This window comes from Ornithorhynchus anatinus, chromosome X1 (genome assembly GCF_004115215.2).
Source record: "Ornithorhynchus anatinus isolate Pmale09 chromosome X1, mOrnAna1.pri.v4, whole genome shotgun sequence".
Taxonomy (NCBI): Eukaryota; Metazoa; Chordata; class Mammalia; order Monotremata; family Ornithorhynchidae; genus Ornithorhynchus; species Ornithorhynchus anatinus.
This window is the reverse complement of record NC_041749.1, coordinates 81,415,663-81,432,657: the sequence shown is the minus strand read 5'-3', so window position 1 is coordinate 81,432,657 and position 16,995 is coordinate 81,415,663. Positions and strand designations below refer to the sequence as shown.

The window sequence follows — 16,995 nt, the reverse complement described above, 5'->3', positions numbered from 1 at the left end:
TCTATAAAAAGGATCATAATGTCAGCCTTGGGTAAGGTGTCCAGGAGGGAAAATCTGATCCCAAGAACAGCTGATCTGGCCGCTCTGATCTCAATCTCCCCTCCAAATCGATCCTGAGAGGAGTCTAAAGGTCGCCTCTGATCCGAACCTCTGACCAGAAGAGAAGGGAACTGGAGGGAGTGAGCAGGGACTTTGGGAGGAACTTAAAGGGGCTTTCAGGAACTGGCCCTGTGGGTGAGAGGAAGGAAGCCCATGGCTCCATACACAACTTCTGAGTTGCTCATGGTGGAGAGGTACTGTATGCTGTCCTGATCCTCCTGTTCTTTTCCCAATGGAGTCAAGTAAATTGATCTCCAGACCCTTTTCCTCCTCCCTCCTTGGGCATCCTGTCCTTCATTTCCTCCTCCCCTGAGAGTCTTCCCCTCCCTCCCCCACACCCCCTCCCTCTGAGGCAGCTGCTTGGGTGACAGAGTCAGTCCCCTGCAAGTGCAGCTCTTGGTCGTGGGATGTTCAATGTCTCATCCAGAAGTGTGTGGTCTGTTTTGTCCATTGAGCAAGGAGAATGATGGGAAACCAAGTCCTGGACCCAGGGAAAGCAGTCGAGAGGAGAGGTGAGCCAGAACAGAGGGGCCAGAACAAAGACCCAAGGGCTTCCGGAGGGTGAGCAAGGGAGAGAGACACTTGTCGAGTTCTCCGGCAGAGGATGTGTTCATATCGTGTGCTGCTGTGTTTGACAATCGCTCTTTGATTTTAATGGACCTAATGGGATATGTGTGTAGGGCTTCAGAGCTTGATCTAGAAGGTGGCACACAGGTTGACAGCCTAAATGATCTCCAAATAGGAAATGTATTTTGAAATCTCAGAATGCACTGTAGCACTCTGGAAGCAGTCCTGGGAGCTCTGGTGCAACGGTTAACCGGGTGCTGATTCTGAAATATGATTGATTGAACAGCACGGCCAAACTTTGCCCCGTTTTGGTTTAAGGTCTCAATTATTCAAAATTTCTGATTAGCGGGTTTAATCCATGAAGCACAAACATCTGGTACCTCAGCAGAATCAAGGTTTGGCCTTGAAAAGGGTGGTGATTGAAACGGGGGCTAAATGCCCCTCTCCCCGCAGTTAAAATGAATTTTTCTGTGCTAAGCAGCAGATTGCTAAATTACATGCTGTATGTGTGCTAAACTATAGTGGCTGGGATCTAGTAGTGAGACTGGACAATAGGCAAGAATTGGGGTCCTCGGGGTCTTGTTACCATGAAAATCCAGAGTTTCGATCTCTCTCTTCTGCCTATTTTGGGGGTGATAATTTAGTCCTCTTCATAGATTCCTGGCTGCAAGATTTTAAAAACTGAATTGCAGAAACAAATTAGAGAAACCTCACAGACTTCATCTGGTGATCTGTCATGTTTAAATGCTTACTGTTGAATTGTGATAGTATTAGAAAAAGTTGAATCAGCACCCATGTAAAACTGTGGCATACAGTTTGAGGAGTCTCTTGCACACAGAGAGGTTGGAGAAAGTACAGTAGGGTCAATTTTGAGTTGACGTGCTCTGTGCTTATTTTTGAAAATAAAATGCCTTGACACTAATTTAATTATTGATTAAAATTGGTTTTAAGCCCCACTCCCCTTACATTTCTTTCATCCTGCCCTGGCTTATGAAGTAAAATACCTATATAGTCCAGCTGTTTACAACACCCAGACTTTCCTGTCTCTCAAACCAGATGGTTATATTTATAGAAGCTGCTCTGTAATAAAGTTCTCTGGGAAATCATTGTAACAAAGGTTTTATCACTTTTAGAACTTTAGATAATTGAATTATATCTATTTATTCTCCTTTTATAAGCAGCTTAAATGTAGTAAAGGAGAAACGAAAAAATTGGCAGTTGGTTTGAAGTCTTGCGGTCAGGAAAATTGGGAATCTCTGAAAAAAACCTCTATGCTCCGACGAAGCATTAGTGGTTTGACATAGTACATGAGCAGATTCTATTGCGATTTGAAAGCGGAGGCATTTAAATTCAGCCTTTTACATGACAAATCTTTCCTGTGAGCCCCTCCAGGGATACAGCCTGTGTCTAATTCCCAGCTGTTGTACTTTTTCCCCGGTGCTAATTCTCACCTGTTGTACTCTTTCCCGATGCTTAATACAGTGCTGTGCACACAGTAAGTGCTTAGTAAATATTATTACTACTACATCATTATATAACCAAGATAGTAATAATAATAATTCGTAATGATTAGGGCATTTTTAAGCACTTGGGTAATAATAATGATGGTATTTGTTAAGGCCTTATTATGTGCAAAGCTCTGCTCTAAGCGCTGGGGGGGGATACAAGGTGATCAGGTTGTCCCACGTAGGGCTCACAGTCTTAATCCCCATTTTACAGGTGAGGTAACTGAGGCACAGAGAAGTTAAGTGACTTGCCCAAAGTGACACAGCCGACAAGAGGAGGAGCCGGAATTAGAACCCATGACCTCTGATTCCCAAGCCCGTGCTCATTCCACTGAGCCATGCTGCTCCATCCCACCAGGTCTCACAATTTGTCTCATTCCTATTTTGGAGAAGCAGCGTGGCTCAGTGTATCTACCTGTATCTACCCCAGCGCTTAGAACAGTGCTCTGCACATAGTAGGCGCTTAACAAATACCAACATTATTATTACTGATGAGGAAACTGAGTCCCAGAGAGGTCAAGTGGCTCACCCAAGGTCACACAGCAGGCCAGTGGTGTAGCTGGGACTCAAACGTGGGTCTCCTGACTCCCGGTCTAGTGCTCTTTCAGTTATACCGTGATAGTTACCAAGAAAACTAATAAGGGAGCAGAGCAGAGAGCCTGGCGTCGATCAGTCAGAGGTATTTACTGAACACTTACTGTGTGCAGAGCACTGTATTAAGTGCTTGGGAGAGTGCACTACAACAGAGTTGGTATCAATCAAGCAATCAATCAACCATTGGTATTTACTGAGCACTTACCGCGTGCAGAGTACTATACTAAGTGCTTGGGAATGTACAGGGCAACAGAGTTGGTAGACGCATTCTCTGTGCTCCATGAACTTACAGCCTCTGGGGGTAGGGGGACGATCATTAAAATAAAATAGAGGTGGGGAACAGTAGAGTATAAGGATATGAATATAAGTGGTGTGGGGCTGGGGTGGGGTGAATAACAAAGTGTTTAAGGGGTACAGATCCAAGTGCATAGATGATGCAGAAGGGAGGGTGACTAGGGTGGGGAAATGGGGATAGTCAGGGAAGGCCTCTTGGAGGAGATGTGATTTTAATAAGGTTTCTAAGTGGGAGAGCGGTGGTCCGTCAGATATGAGGGAGAAGGGAGGCAGGCAGGCAGGAGGGACGAAGGGCGTGATCGAGGGCTTAGCAGCGGGAGACCTGAGAATGAAGCAGAGTAAGTAGGTTGGCTTTAGAGGAGTGAAGTGTCCAGACTGGGTTGGAGTGGGAGAGCTGATTGAGGGCCTCCATATTATGATTATGGTTGAGTACATAAGCAGAGGTGTTGCAAGAGGTGGATGACGTGAGTGATCCCTCTGAAAGTAAAAAAAAAACAAAAAACCAGAAAGGTTCCAGGTTCCTGTGGTTTTGCAGAATGCAGGGCCTGGGGTTCTCTGGCCTGTCACCAGAATGGGTGGGGCAGCAACATTTGTCTTTGAGTCCTGCAGAGGTAGAATGTTAACTCGGGTGGATGGGACTGACTGATGCCAAAGGTTACTCCTGTCCAGACTGAGGATCAGGAGGGTGACAGATTGAGCCTGATTCTGGTGTCTTTAGATGAAGGTGAATCTGATCAAATGGGAGTTGCATTCTGGGCTGGTTCCTACCACTTGGTCAATCACAGGTTGAGTAGGCACACCAGGGAAGCAGCGTGATCTAGTGGAAAGAGCACAGGCCTAGGAGTCAGAGGACCTGGGTTCTAATTCTGGTTCTGCCACTTGTCTGCTGTGGGACCTTGGGCAAGTCTTTTGACATCTCTGGGCCTCAGATGCCTCATCTGCAAAAAGGGGATTAAATCCTACTTCATCCTACTTGGACTGTGAGCCCCACGTGGACAGGGACTGTTTACAACCTGTTTATCTTGTATCTACCTCAGCGCTTAATACTGTGCCTGGCACCAAGAAAGCTCTTAACAAGTACTACAAAAAAATTATAAGAATAAGATATGGTCCCTGGCCTTGAGGAATTTGCAATCTAATGGTAGAGATGGGAAAGACAGGATACAGTTTTACTTAAAATTAAAATATTCAATTAGATAAAAATCCATCGATCATATTTATTGAGCACTTACTGTGTACAGAGCACTGTACTAAGTGCTTGGGAGAATACAATTATAAGAGAGTTGATAGACACGATCTCTGCCCACAGGAAGTGTACAGTCTAGAGGGGGGAGACAGACATGAATGTAAATAAATAACTAATATGTCCATAAGTGCTGCGGGGTTGAGGGAGGATGAATAAAGGGTACAAATCCAAGTACAGGTGCCTTAAAAAGTGCAAGTGTCTGGGCATAAAAAAACTTTATTTAAAAAAATTAAAAGAAAAATTTAAAAAAAACTTTAACTCTATTTTAATATCCGTCTCCCCCTGTAGACAGAAAGCTCCTTTTGGGCAGGGATCACATCTACTAACTCTGTACTGGACTTTCCCAGGCGCTAAGTATAGCTCTCTGTGCACAGTAGGTGCTCAATAAATACCATTGCTTGATTGCTTGATTAAGAAATATACCTAGGAAAAATATTCATAAGGACTGGGGTAGCTATGGCCACTTACTCAATTTTACTTTCCCAAGTGCTTAGTAGAGTGCTGACAATAAATATCATTGATAGATGACCAGGCTCAAGATGGGGTTAATTTCCAAAGGCTTCTTAGAGGACATTTAATTGACCTTTAATAGAAGTTGGGAATGTGAATTGGCCTAGAGGCAGAGGGAAGGCATCCTACGTGGGGGGAATGGCCTGTGCAATATATTTTTTTTTATGTTCTTTGTTAGGTCCTTACTACATGCCAGACACTATATTAAGCGCTGTAGTAGAATCTAGATCACTGGGTTGGATACTGTCCCTTTCCCATTTAGGACTCAATCTTAATCCCCATTTTGGATGAGGTAACTGAGGCATCGAGAAGTGAAGTGACTTGCCCAAAGTCACACAGCAGACAAGTGGCGGAGCAAGGATTAGAACCCAGGTCCTCTGACTTCCGGGACCACGCGTGGTTTTCGCTTGGGCAATTTAGAGGTGAGCAAGTTTGCTTGGGCAAAAATTAAAGAATGAACTGGGCTAGAGCAGGAGAAAAAGGCAGCTAGGAAGGTGGAAACCATTTGCTGGAGAGCCTTGAAGCCAATGAGAAGAGATTCTTCTGGCGATGATGGGAAATTTAGGAAGACATGAGGGTGCAGGAGGGATGATGAGGAACTCAGCAATCCTCACAGAGTATAGGGGATGGATCAGTCAATCAATCAAAGGTGTTTCTTGAGCATTTACTGTGTGCAGAGTTCTGTACTAAGCACTTGGGAGAGTCCTATACAATAGAGTTGGTAGATGTGATCTCCGCCCTCAAGGGCTTTACAGTTTCACCTGGAGTCTTGGCAGCAGACTAATCCAAGCATTGATGGGGGCTGAGGTGGGCAGCCTTACAATGAAACACAGAAGTTCAAGCTTAAATTTTTAAAAAACAGTCTCCAGAATCTAGGAAAAAGGGCAGAGCAGCAGTATGGGGGATGGGAAGAGATTGGACCAAACTATTCATCAATTTTACTTAAATAGGGTACGGATGGAAGGTCTCTCTTTCGTAGACAGAGGCAAGACCAAGAGAAGTGTGCAGGTCATCTTTCGGATTTCAGAGGAGTAACTGAAAGTTTCCTGTGATGATAAATCACCTAGGAAAGTCATTTTATTTCCCTGCCCTCTGCCTGCCAGAAGTCTTTTTCATCCTTTCAACCACCCGTAGGCTACCTTTTTATAAAAATTTCCAGAGAGGGAGGCTCCAAAGCCTTCCCTACCGTTATGAACCTTTCTTTTCAAGAAGACCTTTAAAATTCTCACCTAAATCCTTCTTTCTGCCATTTAAGCCTTGTTAATTCCCTGTTGTGCCCTGTTCTGGAAACAGAAAAACAGCTACTCACTCCCTCCCATTTAATGGCACTTCATATATTAAATCCCGCCTCAGTCTTCTCTTCTTTGAGCTAAATGAACCACAATTCCTTAGGCCCACTTTGCAATCCATTAATGAATTTCTTTGGCCTTGGAGCCTCTTATTCTCCACACCCCTCTTCAATTGTGTGTTCCAAAGTGGACATAGTACTGTAACAAAGGCCCAACACTCAGAACAGTGGCAGGATAAGGAAAGGATAATTTATTTATTCGATTTGTGTTGTAAAGAAGGTAATGAGAAAGGCGAAGGCACCTGCTTCCTAAAGAGCTCTGGTCAATTTACTGAAAACTGCGTATTTAGCACAACGAACGCCGAAGGCCATTGAAGCTGGGAAGAGAGGCAAATAGTAACAATAAAAATAATAACTGGTATTTGTTTGGCACTTACTATATATCAAGAACTGTACTAAGCTCAGGGGTAGGTAGAAAATAATCAGGTCAGACACAGTCTCTGTCCCACACGGGGCTCACAGTCTATGGGAAAACATGACTATGTTAATTTTTAATTGTTGAATATTAAAACTTGGGCTAGCTCTGCCCCAGGCCTCATGCTAATTAGATCCTCGAAGGCCTTCGATTGGTCGCCACTTTGCTTGTTCTATGATGCGTAGTTGGATTATGAGAGACTGTTGCCTAGGAACCAGCCCCAGGTCTGAACTGGTCTTTAGGGGCCTCGTGCCCCCAAGGGGTCACCACTCACTGGCCATGGCTAGCAACCCTCTTCATGAAGATTTGCCCCTGAGCAATATGGATCTACCTGGAAACAGAAAAGTTATTTCGAAAAGTGATCTTGAACTCCAGATGGCCCAGATTATGGGTAGGTTACATAGATACTTTTATCTCGACTAATGCACAACCCTCCTTGCTGACTTCTCTCCTTCCTTAGATCTCTCCTCTCTCCAGTCCATAACTCTCTCTGCTTCCTGGATCATTTCCCTAAAATATTCTGCATTTGTTTTTCCACTCCAAAAACCTCCAATGATTGCTCATTCTGCTCCACATCAAGTAGACACTCTTGACTTGTGACTTTAAGGCTCTTTCCCTCCTACATCACCCAGTCCGCACACTCCATTCCACTAATGCCCAACTACTCTCGGTACTTCAATCTCAATCGTGCTTTTTCCCCTCTCTCCACCCCAGCTCTCACTTTTCGCTTTTCTCATCCTAATCTACTCACCCTGCCTCGTTCTCATCTCTCCCACAGGTGACCTCTTACTCCCAACCTCCTTCCTGCCTGGAGCTCTCTCCTCCTTCGTTCAATTCGTTCAATCATATTTATTGAACACTTACTGTGTGTTCTCCCTTTCTTCAAAGCCCTTCTGAAATCATGTCACCTCAGAAGGTCTTCCCCAATTAATCTCTCATCTCCCCCCAACTGCTATTTCACAACTTCCATGTCCCCCTTCCTCCCCAGCAGCATTTAAGTACATACCTTACTTGCTCTCTTCTTTCTGAAAATTATTTTATCGTTTGTCTCCCTCACTTGATTGTAATCTCCTTTAAGGTAGTACGGACCATGTCTACTAATTTTATTGTACTCCCCCAAGGACTTTGTACAGGGCTCTGCACCCCATAGGTGCTCAGTAAATACTGTTGATTGATGAGTAGATCAAGTTCAGCATGTGGCTTCTCATCACCTCAGGTTAACCTCTGGGGCAGAATGCCTGGAGCTTTATTGGCAATGTCTATCACATTGTCAAGTTTTGTAGCACTTAACTTCTCTATGCCTCAGTTTCCTCATCTGTCAAATGGGGATTAAATTCTATTCCCTCTTACTTAGAGTGGGAGCCCTGTGTGGGACAGAGATTGACTCTGAACCTGATTGATTATCTTGTATCTACCCCAGTGCTTAGACTAGTGCTAGACACATAGTAAACACTTAATGAGCACCAATGTGATTAGTGATTATTCCTAACAGAGTTTGAGAGTACTAGAGCTCTGCAGGATGAGCTGCATTCAGTGACAGTGAAAATAGTTCATTCCTTCCCTCCAGACCTCAGAATGTGGATGGTTAGAGGACTCGAATAGAACAGCGTCCTCTTTCTAGGCCAGAACGGGACGAAGAAGGGGAACAAGGTAGAAACGCACAGGAAATGTCAAGTAAATGTTAGACTGTAAGCTTGTTTTGGGCAGGGAACATGTCTACCAACTTGGTTATGTTGTACTCTCCCAAGCACTTGGTACAGTGCTCTGAACACAGTAAGCACTCAATCAGTACAATCGATTTTTATTATTAATAGGCAGGAGCGATCAATAGAATGTCCAGATTCCCGCCTGGGGCCCATGGGTAAATACCTTGGACTCAGTGCCTGAAAGAGAGCCAGGAACGTCAAGAAGCAGAGCAAAGTGAAAAGAGACAACAGATGGGGGTGGAAGCGACCTGGCCCGGGATTGAGTCGGCCATCTCAGCAAAACCTCTGAGTCATCTTAGTCCTGAAAGGCCTCTGCTTCCACCAGCTGCCTCCCTGGAGCTTTCAGAACCACTGTATTAGTACCACCTTCTACCCTGGCCCCACCCTCCCTTTGCCTCGTGATCATCTCTCCCTCTAATAGTACTAATAATGGAATTTGTTAAGAGCCTACTATGTGCCAGGAGCTGTTTTAAGCGCTGGTTGCTTATCAACCTCCGCACGAAACAAAAGCTTCTCACTGTGGGCTTCAAGGCTCTCCATCACCTTGCCCCCTCCTACCTCTCCTCCCTTCTCTCTTTCTACTGCCCACCCTGCACGCTCCACTCCTCTGCCGCTCACCTCCTCACCGTCCCCCGTTCACACCTATCCCGCCGTCGACCTCTGGCCCACGTCCTACCGCTGTCCTAGAATGCCCTCCCTCCTCACGTCCGCCAAACTAACCCTCTTCCCCTCTTCAAAGCCCTACTGAGAGCTCACCTCCTCCAGGAGGCCTTCCCAGATTGAGCTTCCCCTTTTCCCTCTGCTCCCTCTCTGCTCCTCCCCCCCCGCCCTCTGCTCGCTCCCCCTTCCCCCCTTCCCCCCCGTCAGCTAAGCCCCCTTTCCCTCTGCTCCTCCCCTTCTCCCTTCCCCTCCCCTCAGCACTGTGCTCATTTGTATATATTTTTATTACCCTATTTATTTTGTTAATGAGGTGTACATCCCCTTGATTCTATTTATTGTGATTATGTTGTCTTGTTTTTGTCCGTCTCTCTCCCCTGATTAGAATGTAAGCCCGTCATTGGGCAAGGATTGTCTCTATCTGTTGCCGAATTGTATATTCCAAGCGCTTAGTACAGTGCTCTGCACATAGTAAGTGCTCAATAAATACTATTGAATGAGTGAATGAATGACTGTAAGATAATCAGGCTAGATAGGGTCCCCGTCCCACATGGGGCCCCCGGTCTCTGCTCCACAAGAAAGGGCTCTTGCCTAACTCCACTCTGATTTTCTAAACCATAGGCAATTCCTGGCATTTTGTAAACAGCTTTCTCACAACCGATTCTGAGCCAAGTTTTCTTTCTGGACCTGACAGATCAGGAAGTCCTCACTTCCTCAGTTCTGTGTTTCCACTTGATCGGATCAGCATGGCTCAATGGAAAGAGCACGGGCTTGGGAGTCCAAAGTCATGGGTTCTACTCCCGGCTCTGCCACTGTCAGCTGGTGTGACTTTGAGCAAGTCACATGACTTCTGTGCCTCAGTTCCCTTATCTGTAAAATGGGGATGAAGACTGTGAGCCCCACGTGGGACAACCTGATTACCTTGTTACCACCCCACCCAGTGCTTGGAACAGTGCTTGGCACATAGTAAGCACTTAACAAATACCACCACCATCCCAATCTTGGTTAAAATCTTAGATACATTAAGTAGTTCTAGTTCGACAGGGTGAGACAGGGCAGGACAGGGGGCTTTTGGGCTGTCGTCTTGAAGCTTTAAAGATCGAATTGTACTTCCCAAGTGCTTAGTATAGTGCTCTGCACACAGTAAGCACTCAATAAATACGACTGAATGAATGAATGACACATCAACAGGTTGCCCCCAGAGGTGAACACAGGAAAAAAGCGATTTTGTCAATGAGTCAATCAAACATCAGTTTTCATTGCTTACCGTGGGCAGAGCATGGTACTAAGTGCCTGGAAAAGTATAATATAATAGAGTTGGTAGACGTGAGCCCTGCCCACAAGGAGTTTACAGTCTCCGGGGGGCAGACATTAAAATAAATGGCAGATAGGAGAAATAGTAGAGTGTAAATCCACAAGTGCTGTGGGGCTGGGGTGGGTATTGCAGTGCTTAAGGGTTTCCAAACAAGTGCATTGTCAACAAAGGGGACCACTGGCAAGGGAAATAAGGGCTTAGTTGGGCAAGGCCTCTTGGAGGAGATGTGATTTTAGGAAGGTTTTGAAGGTGGGGAGAGTGGTGGACTGCAATTCGGCTCGAATCCTTTCCTCTGGAGAGGGTGATTTTCTCCCCAGTCATCCTAAAAGTCGTTTTAGGAGGTCTGTGTGTAGTCTCTACCTAGTTGATTTCTTCCTTTCTTTCTAGCCAGAGTTCAATCTAGGGCTACACCCAACCATTTAGTGCAGCGCTCGATGCACCGGTGGTGCTCAATAAATATGATTGATTGATTGACTGAAGGAAATCTGGCCTGAGTCTGCCCTGTCCCCAGAAGACCTAGTCCAGATTGACAGGGCTCAAATATTGGCAGATGGGTTTCCATTTTGTAAAAAACCCAGGCTCTGGGTGAGAGAGGAAGCTTCTGAGAAAATGTTTTATTTCTTTGGCTCGCTCTTCCTTGGTTTAGTATTCATCCACTCCAACTAGCGTGTGAACAATACCCAGCTTTTTTCACTCGGGGTACTCTGGTTATAATCGTATGAAATTGCTACTCAAAATCTAAAGCCAGCCAGATTGAACCCTAAAGTGACTACCGACTGGGCCACTTCTTTGGGTTGAAATGAACCTCCCCCAACAGGCAGGCAGTTGGCTTTGTTTCAGTCATTTTGCACTCCCAATAGACACGGCCTGCACACACAAAGCCATCTATTTAGGGAGACCCTTTAGCCACAGTTGTGCTCAGGAGTTTAGTTTGCTGCTCTTCAGTGTGCTCTCAGAATTGCTGAACTAACAGATCTCTTCTATATAGTTCCTGAAATCACCCAGATCTGAAATGGTGTGAAATTCATGCTGGTCAAAGAGGGAAATTCAGAAGCTAACCAGCTCTCTTCCTGGGGTTTTCTTCCGTGTGAAAATGACTCTAACCCCAAGCACATCATAAACATTATTTCTCTTCTCAAATCATCTCTGTGAGGCCCATATTGGGTAGCGTGGCTAAGTCCTGTTTTTACAAAATGGGGAAACTGTTCTACAGAAAGCTGTGACAATTTACCTAGAATTGCTAAACCACTGGGATTAGTACCCAGGTTCACTGCCTTCCAGCTCACATTCTGTTCCAAGGGCTTGCTTCTCAGCCAGATCACTCAATCAGCGATGTTTATTAGCAGTGTTTACTGAGCGCTTACTGTGTGCCGTGCACTCTATTAAGTGCCTGGGAGAGTACAATACAAAAGAGTTGGTAGACACATTCCCTGCCCACAGTGAGCTTATGGTCAGAGGGGAAGACAGACAATATAAATATAACCAGTGAAGACGATCAGAAGGTCTTTGCAAAAATAGAATGCTATGTAATTGCTTAATAAGGTGATGATTATCTCTTACGCTGTATAACCGGATGGATATCTGCCTGCATAATCAACTTTCTCATTTAGTTAATTGTCACTAATCGCTTGAGACGGTACCCTGGCACAGAAAGTGCCCGTTCTTTTGGATTTGTTTTTCAGTTTTGCTCCATGCCAGTCAGACTCGATCCAGGCTCCGGGCTGACAATTCAGCATCCTTTCCAACACCCTTTCCCTAGTAATCATTGACTCCTGCCCTTCTGCACTTAGGAAGGGAAGGACCTTATGTGCATTACATATACATGGAGAAATAGGAGAATATTTTACCACCGACTGTTTCTGTTACTCCCCTTACTTAAATCATTCAAGTAGGAATTAAGTCATTTAAATAAGATGCAGCTTGGCCTAGTAGAACGGGCAGGACGGGGAATCATGAGACCTGGTTTCTAATCATGGCTCCCCCACTTGCCTGCTGTGTGACCTTGGGCAAGGCTTTATACCTCAGTTCCCTCATCTGTAGAAGAGGATCCAATACCTATTGTCTCTCCCTCTTGGACTGCGAGCCCCATGTGGAAGTAAAGACTGTGTCTAATTGAATCTATTCTACTCTAGTGCTCATACGGTGCTTTGCACATAGTAAACACTTTACGAATACCATTGTTATTTAAAGAAATGGACTCTGAGTTCATTAATAGACATTTTCTGAGAACTCTTAACTGTTTTTGTTAAATCATTTACATACTGTTGAAACCAAAAGTGCCCAAATGGAGCTTTCTTCCCTCCCTCTTCCTCTAGTTCCTCCATTGCCTATATAGCTTTTCTTTTAATAACCAATGTAGAGGTAAATTATCTTGCATATATACTTGAACTCAGTCCTGGACATATCTTATGTGGCTTCTTTTTATTTCTGCAGGTCATTGTAATCACAAAGAAAGCAGTCCCTTCCTCAGCCTCTCTGAAGCAGCCAAAGGAAGTGATCACCATGATAGAAACTTGGCTTTATTTGAGGTAAAAATGCAGATTTTGTTTGGGGATTATGACTTGAGTCTCTTAGGAATCAATTGGGTTTGAGTGTGGCCTAGGGGAAAACACCTGGAGCTGGGAGTCAGGGGACCGTGGTTAATAATAATAATAATAATGGTAACAATTATGGTATTTGTTAAGCACTTACTATGTGCTAAGCACTGTTCTAAGCCCTGGGGTAGATACAGGGTAATCAGGTTGTCCCAAGTGGGGCTCACACTTTTAATCCCCATCTTACAGATGAAGTAACTGAGGCACAGAGAAGTTATGACTTGCCCAAGGTCACCCAGCAGACAAATGGCGGAGGCAGGATTAGAACCCACGTCCTCTGACTCCCAAGGCTGTGCTCTTTCCACTAAGCCAGAGGTTCTCTGGTTCTAGTCCCTTGGTTCCTTGGTTCTAGTCCCAACTCTGCCATTGGCCTGCTCAGTGACCTTGGGAAAATCACGTAACCTCTCTGGGCCTCAGTTTCCTGAATAACAACAACAACAACAACAATAATAGTAATTAAGTGCTTATTATGTGCCAGGCACTGTGTTAAGCACTGGGGTAGATACAGGATAATCATGTCCCATATGGGGCTCACCATGTAAGTAGGAGGGGGAACAGTTATTGAATTCCCATTTTGCAGATGAGGGAACTGAGGCACAGAAAAGTCAAATGACTTGCCTGTGGTCACACAGCAGGTAAGTGGCAGATCAGAATCAGAACCCAGGCCCTCTGACTCCAACGTTTGTGCTCTTTCCACTAGATCACACTGCCTCTCTAAAATGAGGATGCTAATATCTGCCTCTTCCTACCTCAGAGGAATGTTGGGAGGATAAAATGAGATCATTCAAGTGAAAGCACTTTGGAGAGAAACTGGCATTATACAATTCCAAGGTATTATTACTAGAGAAGCAGTGTGGCCTAATGGAAAAAGCCTGGGCGTCAGAGGACTTGGGTTCTAATCCTGGTTCTGCCACTTGTCTGCTCTGTGACCTAGAGTAAGTCACTTAACTTCTTTGTGCCTCAGTTACCTCCTCTGTACAATGGGGATGAAGACTGTGAGCCCCATGTGGGACCTGGACTGTGTCCAACCTGATTATCTCCTTTCTACCCATTTCCTAGTACAGTGCCTGGCACACAGTAAGCCCTTAGCAAATACCATTTAAAAAAAAATGCGGGGGGTGGGGGAAAGAACCATTCTTAACGAGAGTCAATTTCAGTGGGAAGCAAGGTGATATTACTGTCAGTGCCTCTGTCTAAGGTGCTTAAAGAGATCCCATGATACCCATGTTTGGGGCAGTCCTGGTATTAGAAAGCACTTCTGACCTGTAGCCTACTATTCATTTTGTACTCTTGTGGTTAATGGAATGAGTTTCAGGGTGGGTTTTTTTTCCCCCATTTTGACAACATTCCTTCAGTTCATCCAAAGGACTGGTTCTGGCATTAGAAAAGTCGAGGAACTGTAGATCCCGTCTAACCCGATTCAGTGGGATTAAAACAGCTGGGGATGAGGCAGCTTTAAACTGCCCTGGCAGCCACTCAGCAGCGTGTGCCAACAAGGAAGTGTGCAGCCTCGCTTTTTGTCTCAACTGCCTGAGGGGCTATGGGGGTTGTGGTTCATCAGATCTAAATTATAATAATTTATTTGTAAGAATTACGATGGACTAGTCATGGGGATAGTCCCAGCCTGCAGGCATGAAAGGAAGGGAACCTCCCCCTAATTTTGTGTGGGCCTTAGGTCCTGTACCTCGTGGATTCTCTAATTGCTGTGATGCTGGGGTGCCCAGATAACTCCGCTGCAGTGCAAGGAATCAATCAGTGGCATTTTTGAGCCATTACTGTGTGTAGAGAACTGTCCTAGACGCTTGGGAGATCACGGTGGAGTTGGTAATAATGTTGGTATTTGTTAAGCGCTTACTATGTGCAGAGCACTGTTCTAAGTGCTGGGGTGGAATCAGGGTGATCAGGTTGTCCCACGTGGGGCTCACAGTTTTAATCCCCATTTTCCAGATGAGGTACCTGAGGCACAGAGAAGTTAAGTGACTTGCCCACAGTCACACAGCTGACAAGTGGCAGAGCTGGGATTCAAACCCATGACCTCTGACTCCCAAGCCCATGCTCTTTTCCACTGAGCCACGCTGCTTCTCGAGCCACGCTAGGTATGAGGCCTACCCTCAAAGGGCTTACAAGAAAAGGGAGTGGGAAATGAACATTTGAACCCTTGAGAAAGCATTTTTCCAACCAGACCTTGGCAGGGGAGGTCTCAGATGGACTCTGGTGCTTTCATGGATGGTCAGGTCTCGCTTCATAAATTGATTTTAACAATAAAATAAGGAGTCTTTCAAAATTGTCTCAGACTACTTCATCCCAGGGTCTTCCCAGTTGAATTTTAACATGAGTGTGAGATTGGCTCAGATCCTTGGGTAACCTTAAGGTAGCCATTAGTCAGGTTTCATACCAGACCGTCCAGTTTTCATCTGGTCTGTCCCCTGTCCGAGACAGCTATGTCCCTGGCCAGCCTTTATGTCTGGGATTTTTATTTTCAGCACCCAGCCTCCCTCCAACTCAGCTGCCAACCAAATTCTATGGTTCAGAAGCGACATCCGAATTCACAGGAACATGGGAAGGGAACACAAAGATTCTGGGGCAAGTTGGGGGGCATTACGGTTAAACACCTCCCCGTCCGTCCCCCCAAGAGAAACACTCTGGGTTCGAATGGTCTCAGTCAGGCTTCCACAAATTACATTCTGCTGCCTGCTTGGCATAATGCATCAATCAGTGGTATTTATTGAGTGTTTACTGTGGGAAAAGCACTGTACTAAGTGCTTGGGAGAATACACCGGAGTTGGTAGATACACATTTATCTGTGTGACATCTTGTGCCTCTGCAGGGTCCAGTAATTTTGAGAGTCAGCAGCGACCACCGTAGCTAACCAATGTCCATAGATTCTTATGATATTCCCGGGTAGCCTGGCCCCTTCCTATCAGAAAACAATCCAATTTCACAGTTTTGTTCTGTTGCAGGAGGAGTTGGATACTCGACCAAAGGTGTCATCACTCCTTGGAAAGCTCGTCAGTTACACAAACCTCACCCAAGGAGCAAAGGAGCATGAAGAAGCAGATATCATGGAAGGTTCAAAGAGGAAAGTACCAAAAGTAAGTGGGGCCACTGTCAAGAACCAGCTTGCTACTGACATTTGTAATTGATTGCCACACCTTTGGATAACTAATCATCCCCCAAAATTAGTCTGTCTTTCTAATGAGGAGTGTTTTCAGACATGATCTCATACTGGTTTGGAGGACAGAGCACTAGCCAAGGAACCTGAGTCCTGCTACCAGTCCTGTCACCAAATTAGTCATTTGTGAGCTTCTTAATCTCTCCTGGCTCAGTGAGCTTTGAAGACGTGACCTTGGCACAGTACCGTGAACTCCATGGAGTGGGGTTTGGACCAAATCACTATGATCTCCAGGGCAGGAGCATAACAGAACCCAAAAACCTCTTAAGCTCTTTCAGAGGAAAGGGAAGAAGAAGTGCAGAATAGTGTTGCTGAAGGGTACAAGATCACTCTAATGGCAAGGAGGGATTCTTCAAAACGGATCCCAGATTTACAGGGGAAAGCCAGGAGGAAAGAGTTCCACTGAGGGAGTATGATCACTCTAATGGCAAGGAGGGATTCTTCAAAAGGGATCCCAGATTTACAGGGGAAAGCCAGGAGGAAAGAGTTCCAATGAGGGAGTATGATCACTCTAATGGCAAGGAGGGATTCTTCAAAAGGGATCCCAGATTTACAGGGGAAAGCCAGGAGGAAAGAGTTCCACTGAGGGAGTAAGGGGAGTCCCGAGCCTCAAGATAGGCTGCTTTCTCTCCCTCTCACCAACCCCAGAGGTCTGCTGCCTGTTCTCGGGAGCCCGGGGATAGGCAGACTCCTGTCCAAACCAGGAAAATTGGACTCACTTAGATGTGAAGAGTAAACACGCTGGTTTGAGGTCTAGGACACACCCGATTCCCCAAACAATAGCTAGAGATAAGTGAAAACAGAGAAAAGGGCTGTCTGGTAATTTATCTGCCTCAGACCCCAAGGCTGTCTGGAGGACAGAGCATAAGGACATTCATGTACAGAAGCTGATTTACTCCGGGTCCTTGGATAGGTCTGGCACATTTGGTGATTTGGAGGGATTGTGCCTTTTACAGTATTTATTCCTTAATTG

General features: G+C 45.4%; 1 protein-coding gene across 5 annotated transcripts in view; it reads left to right on the top strand.

Moving 5' to 3' along the window:
* The window catches only part of SLC12A4 (solute carrier family 12 member 4), a 68,450-nt gene that overhangs the window by 8,429 nt on the left and 43,026 nt on the right, over positions 1-16,995 (top strand). For 3 of the 5 annotated variants that reach the window (XM_001505187.4, XM_029050231.2, XM_029050233.2), the window contains exons 2-3: positions 12,690-12,784; positions 15,811-15,942. In XM_001505187.4, the coding sequence (XP_001505237.1) occupies positions 12,690-12,784; positions 15,811-15,942 (227 nt within the window). Of the gene's footprint in view, positions 1-538; positions 612-6,832; positions 6,970-12,689; positions 12,785-15,810; positions 15,943-16,995 lie in introns of those variants that run through there. The other 2 variants (XM_029050232.2, XM_029050230.2) reach the window with 2 other exon arrangements.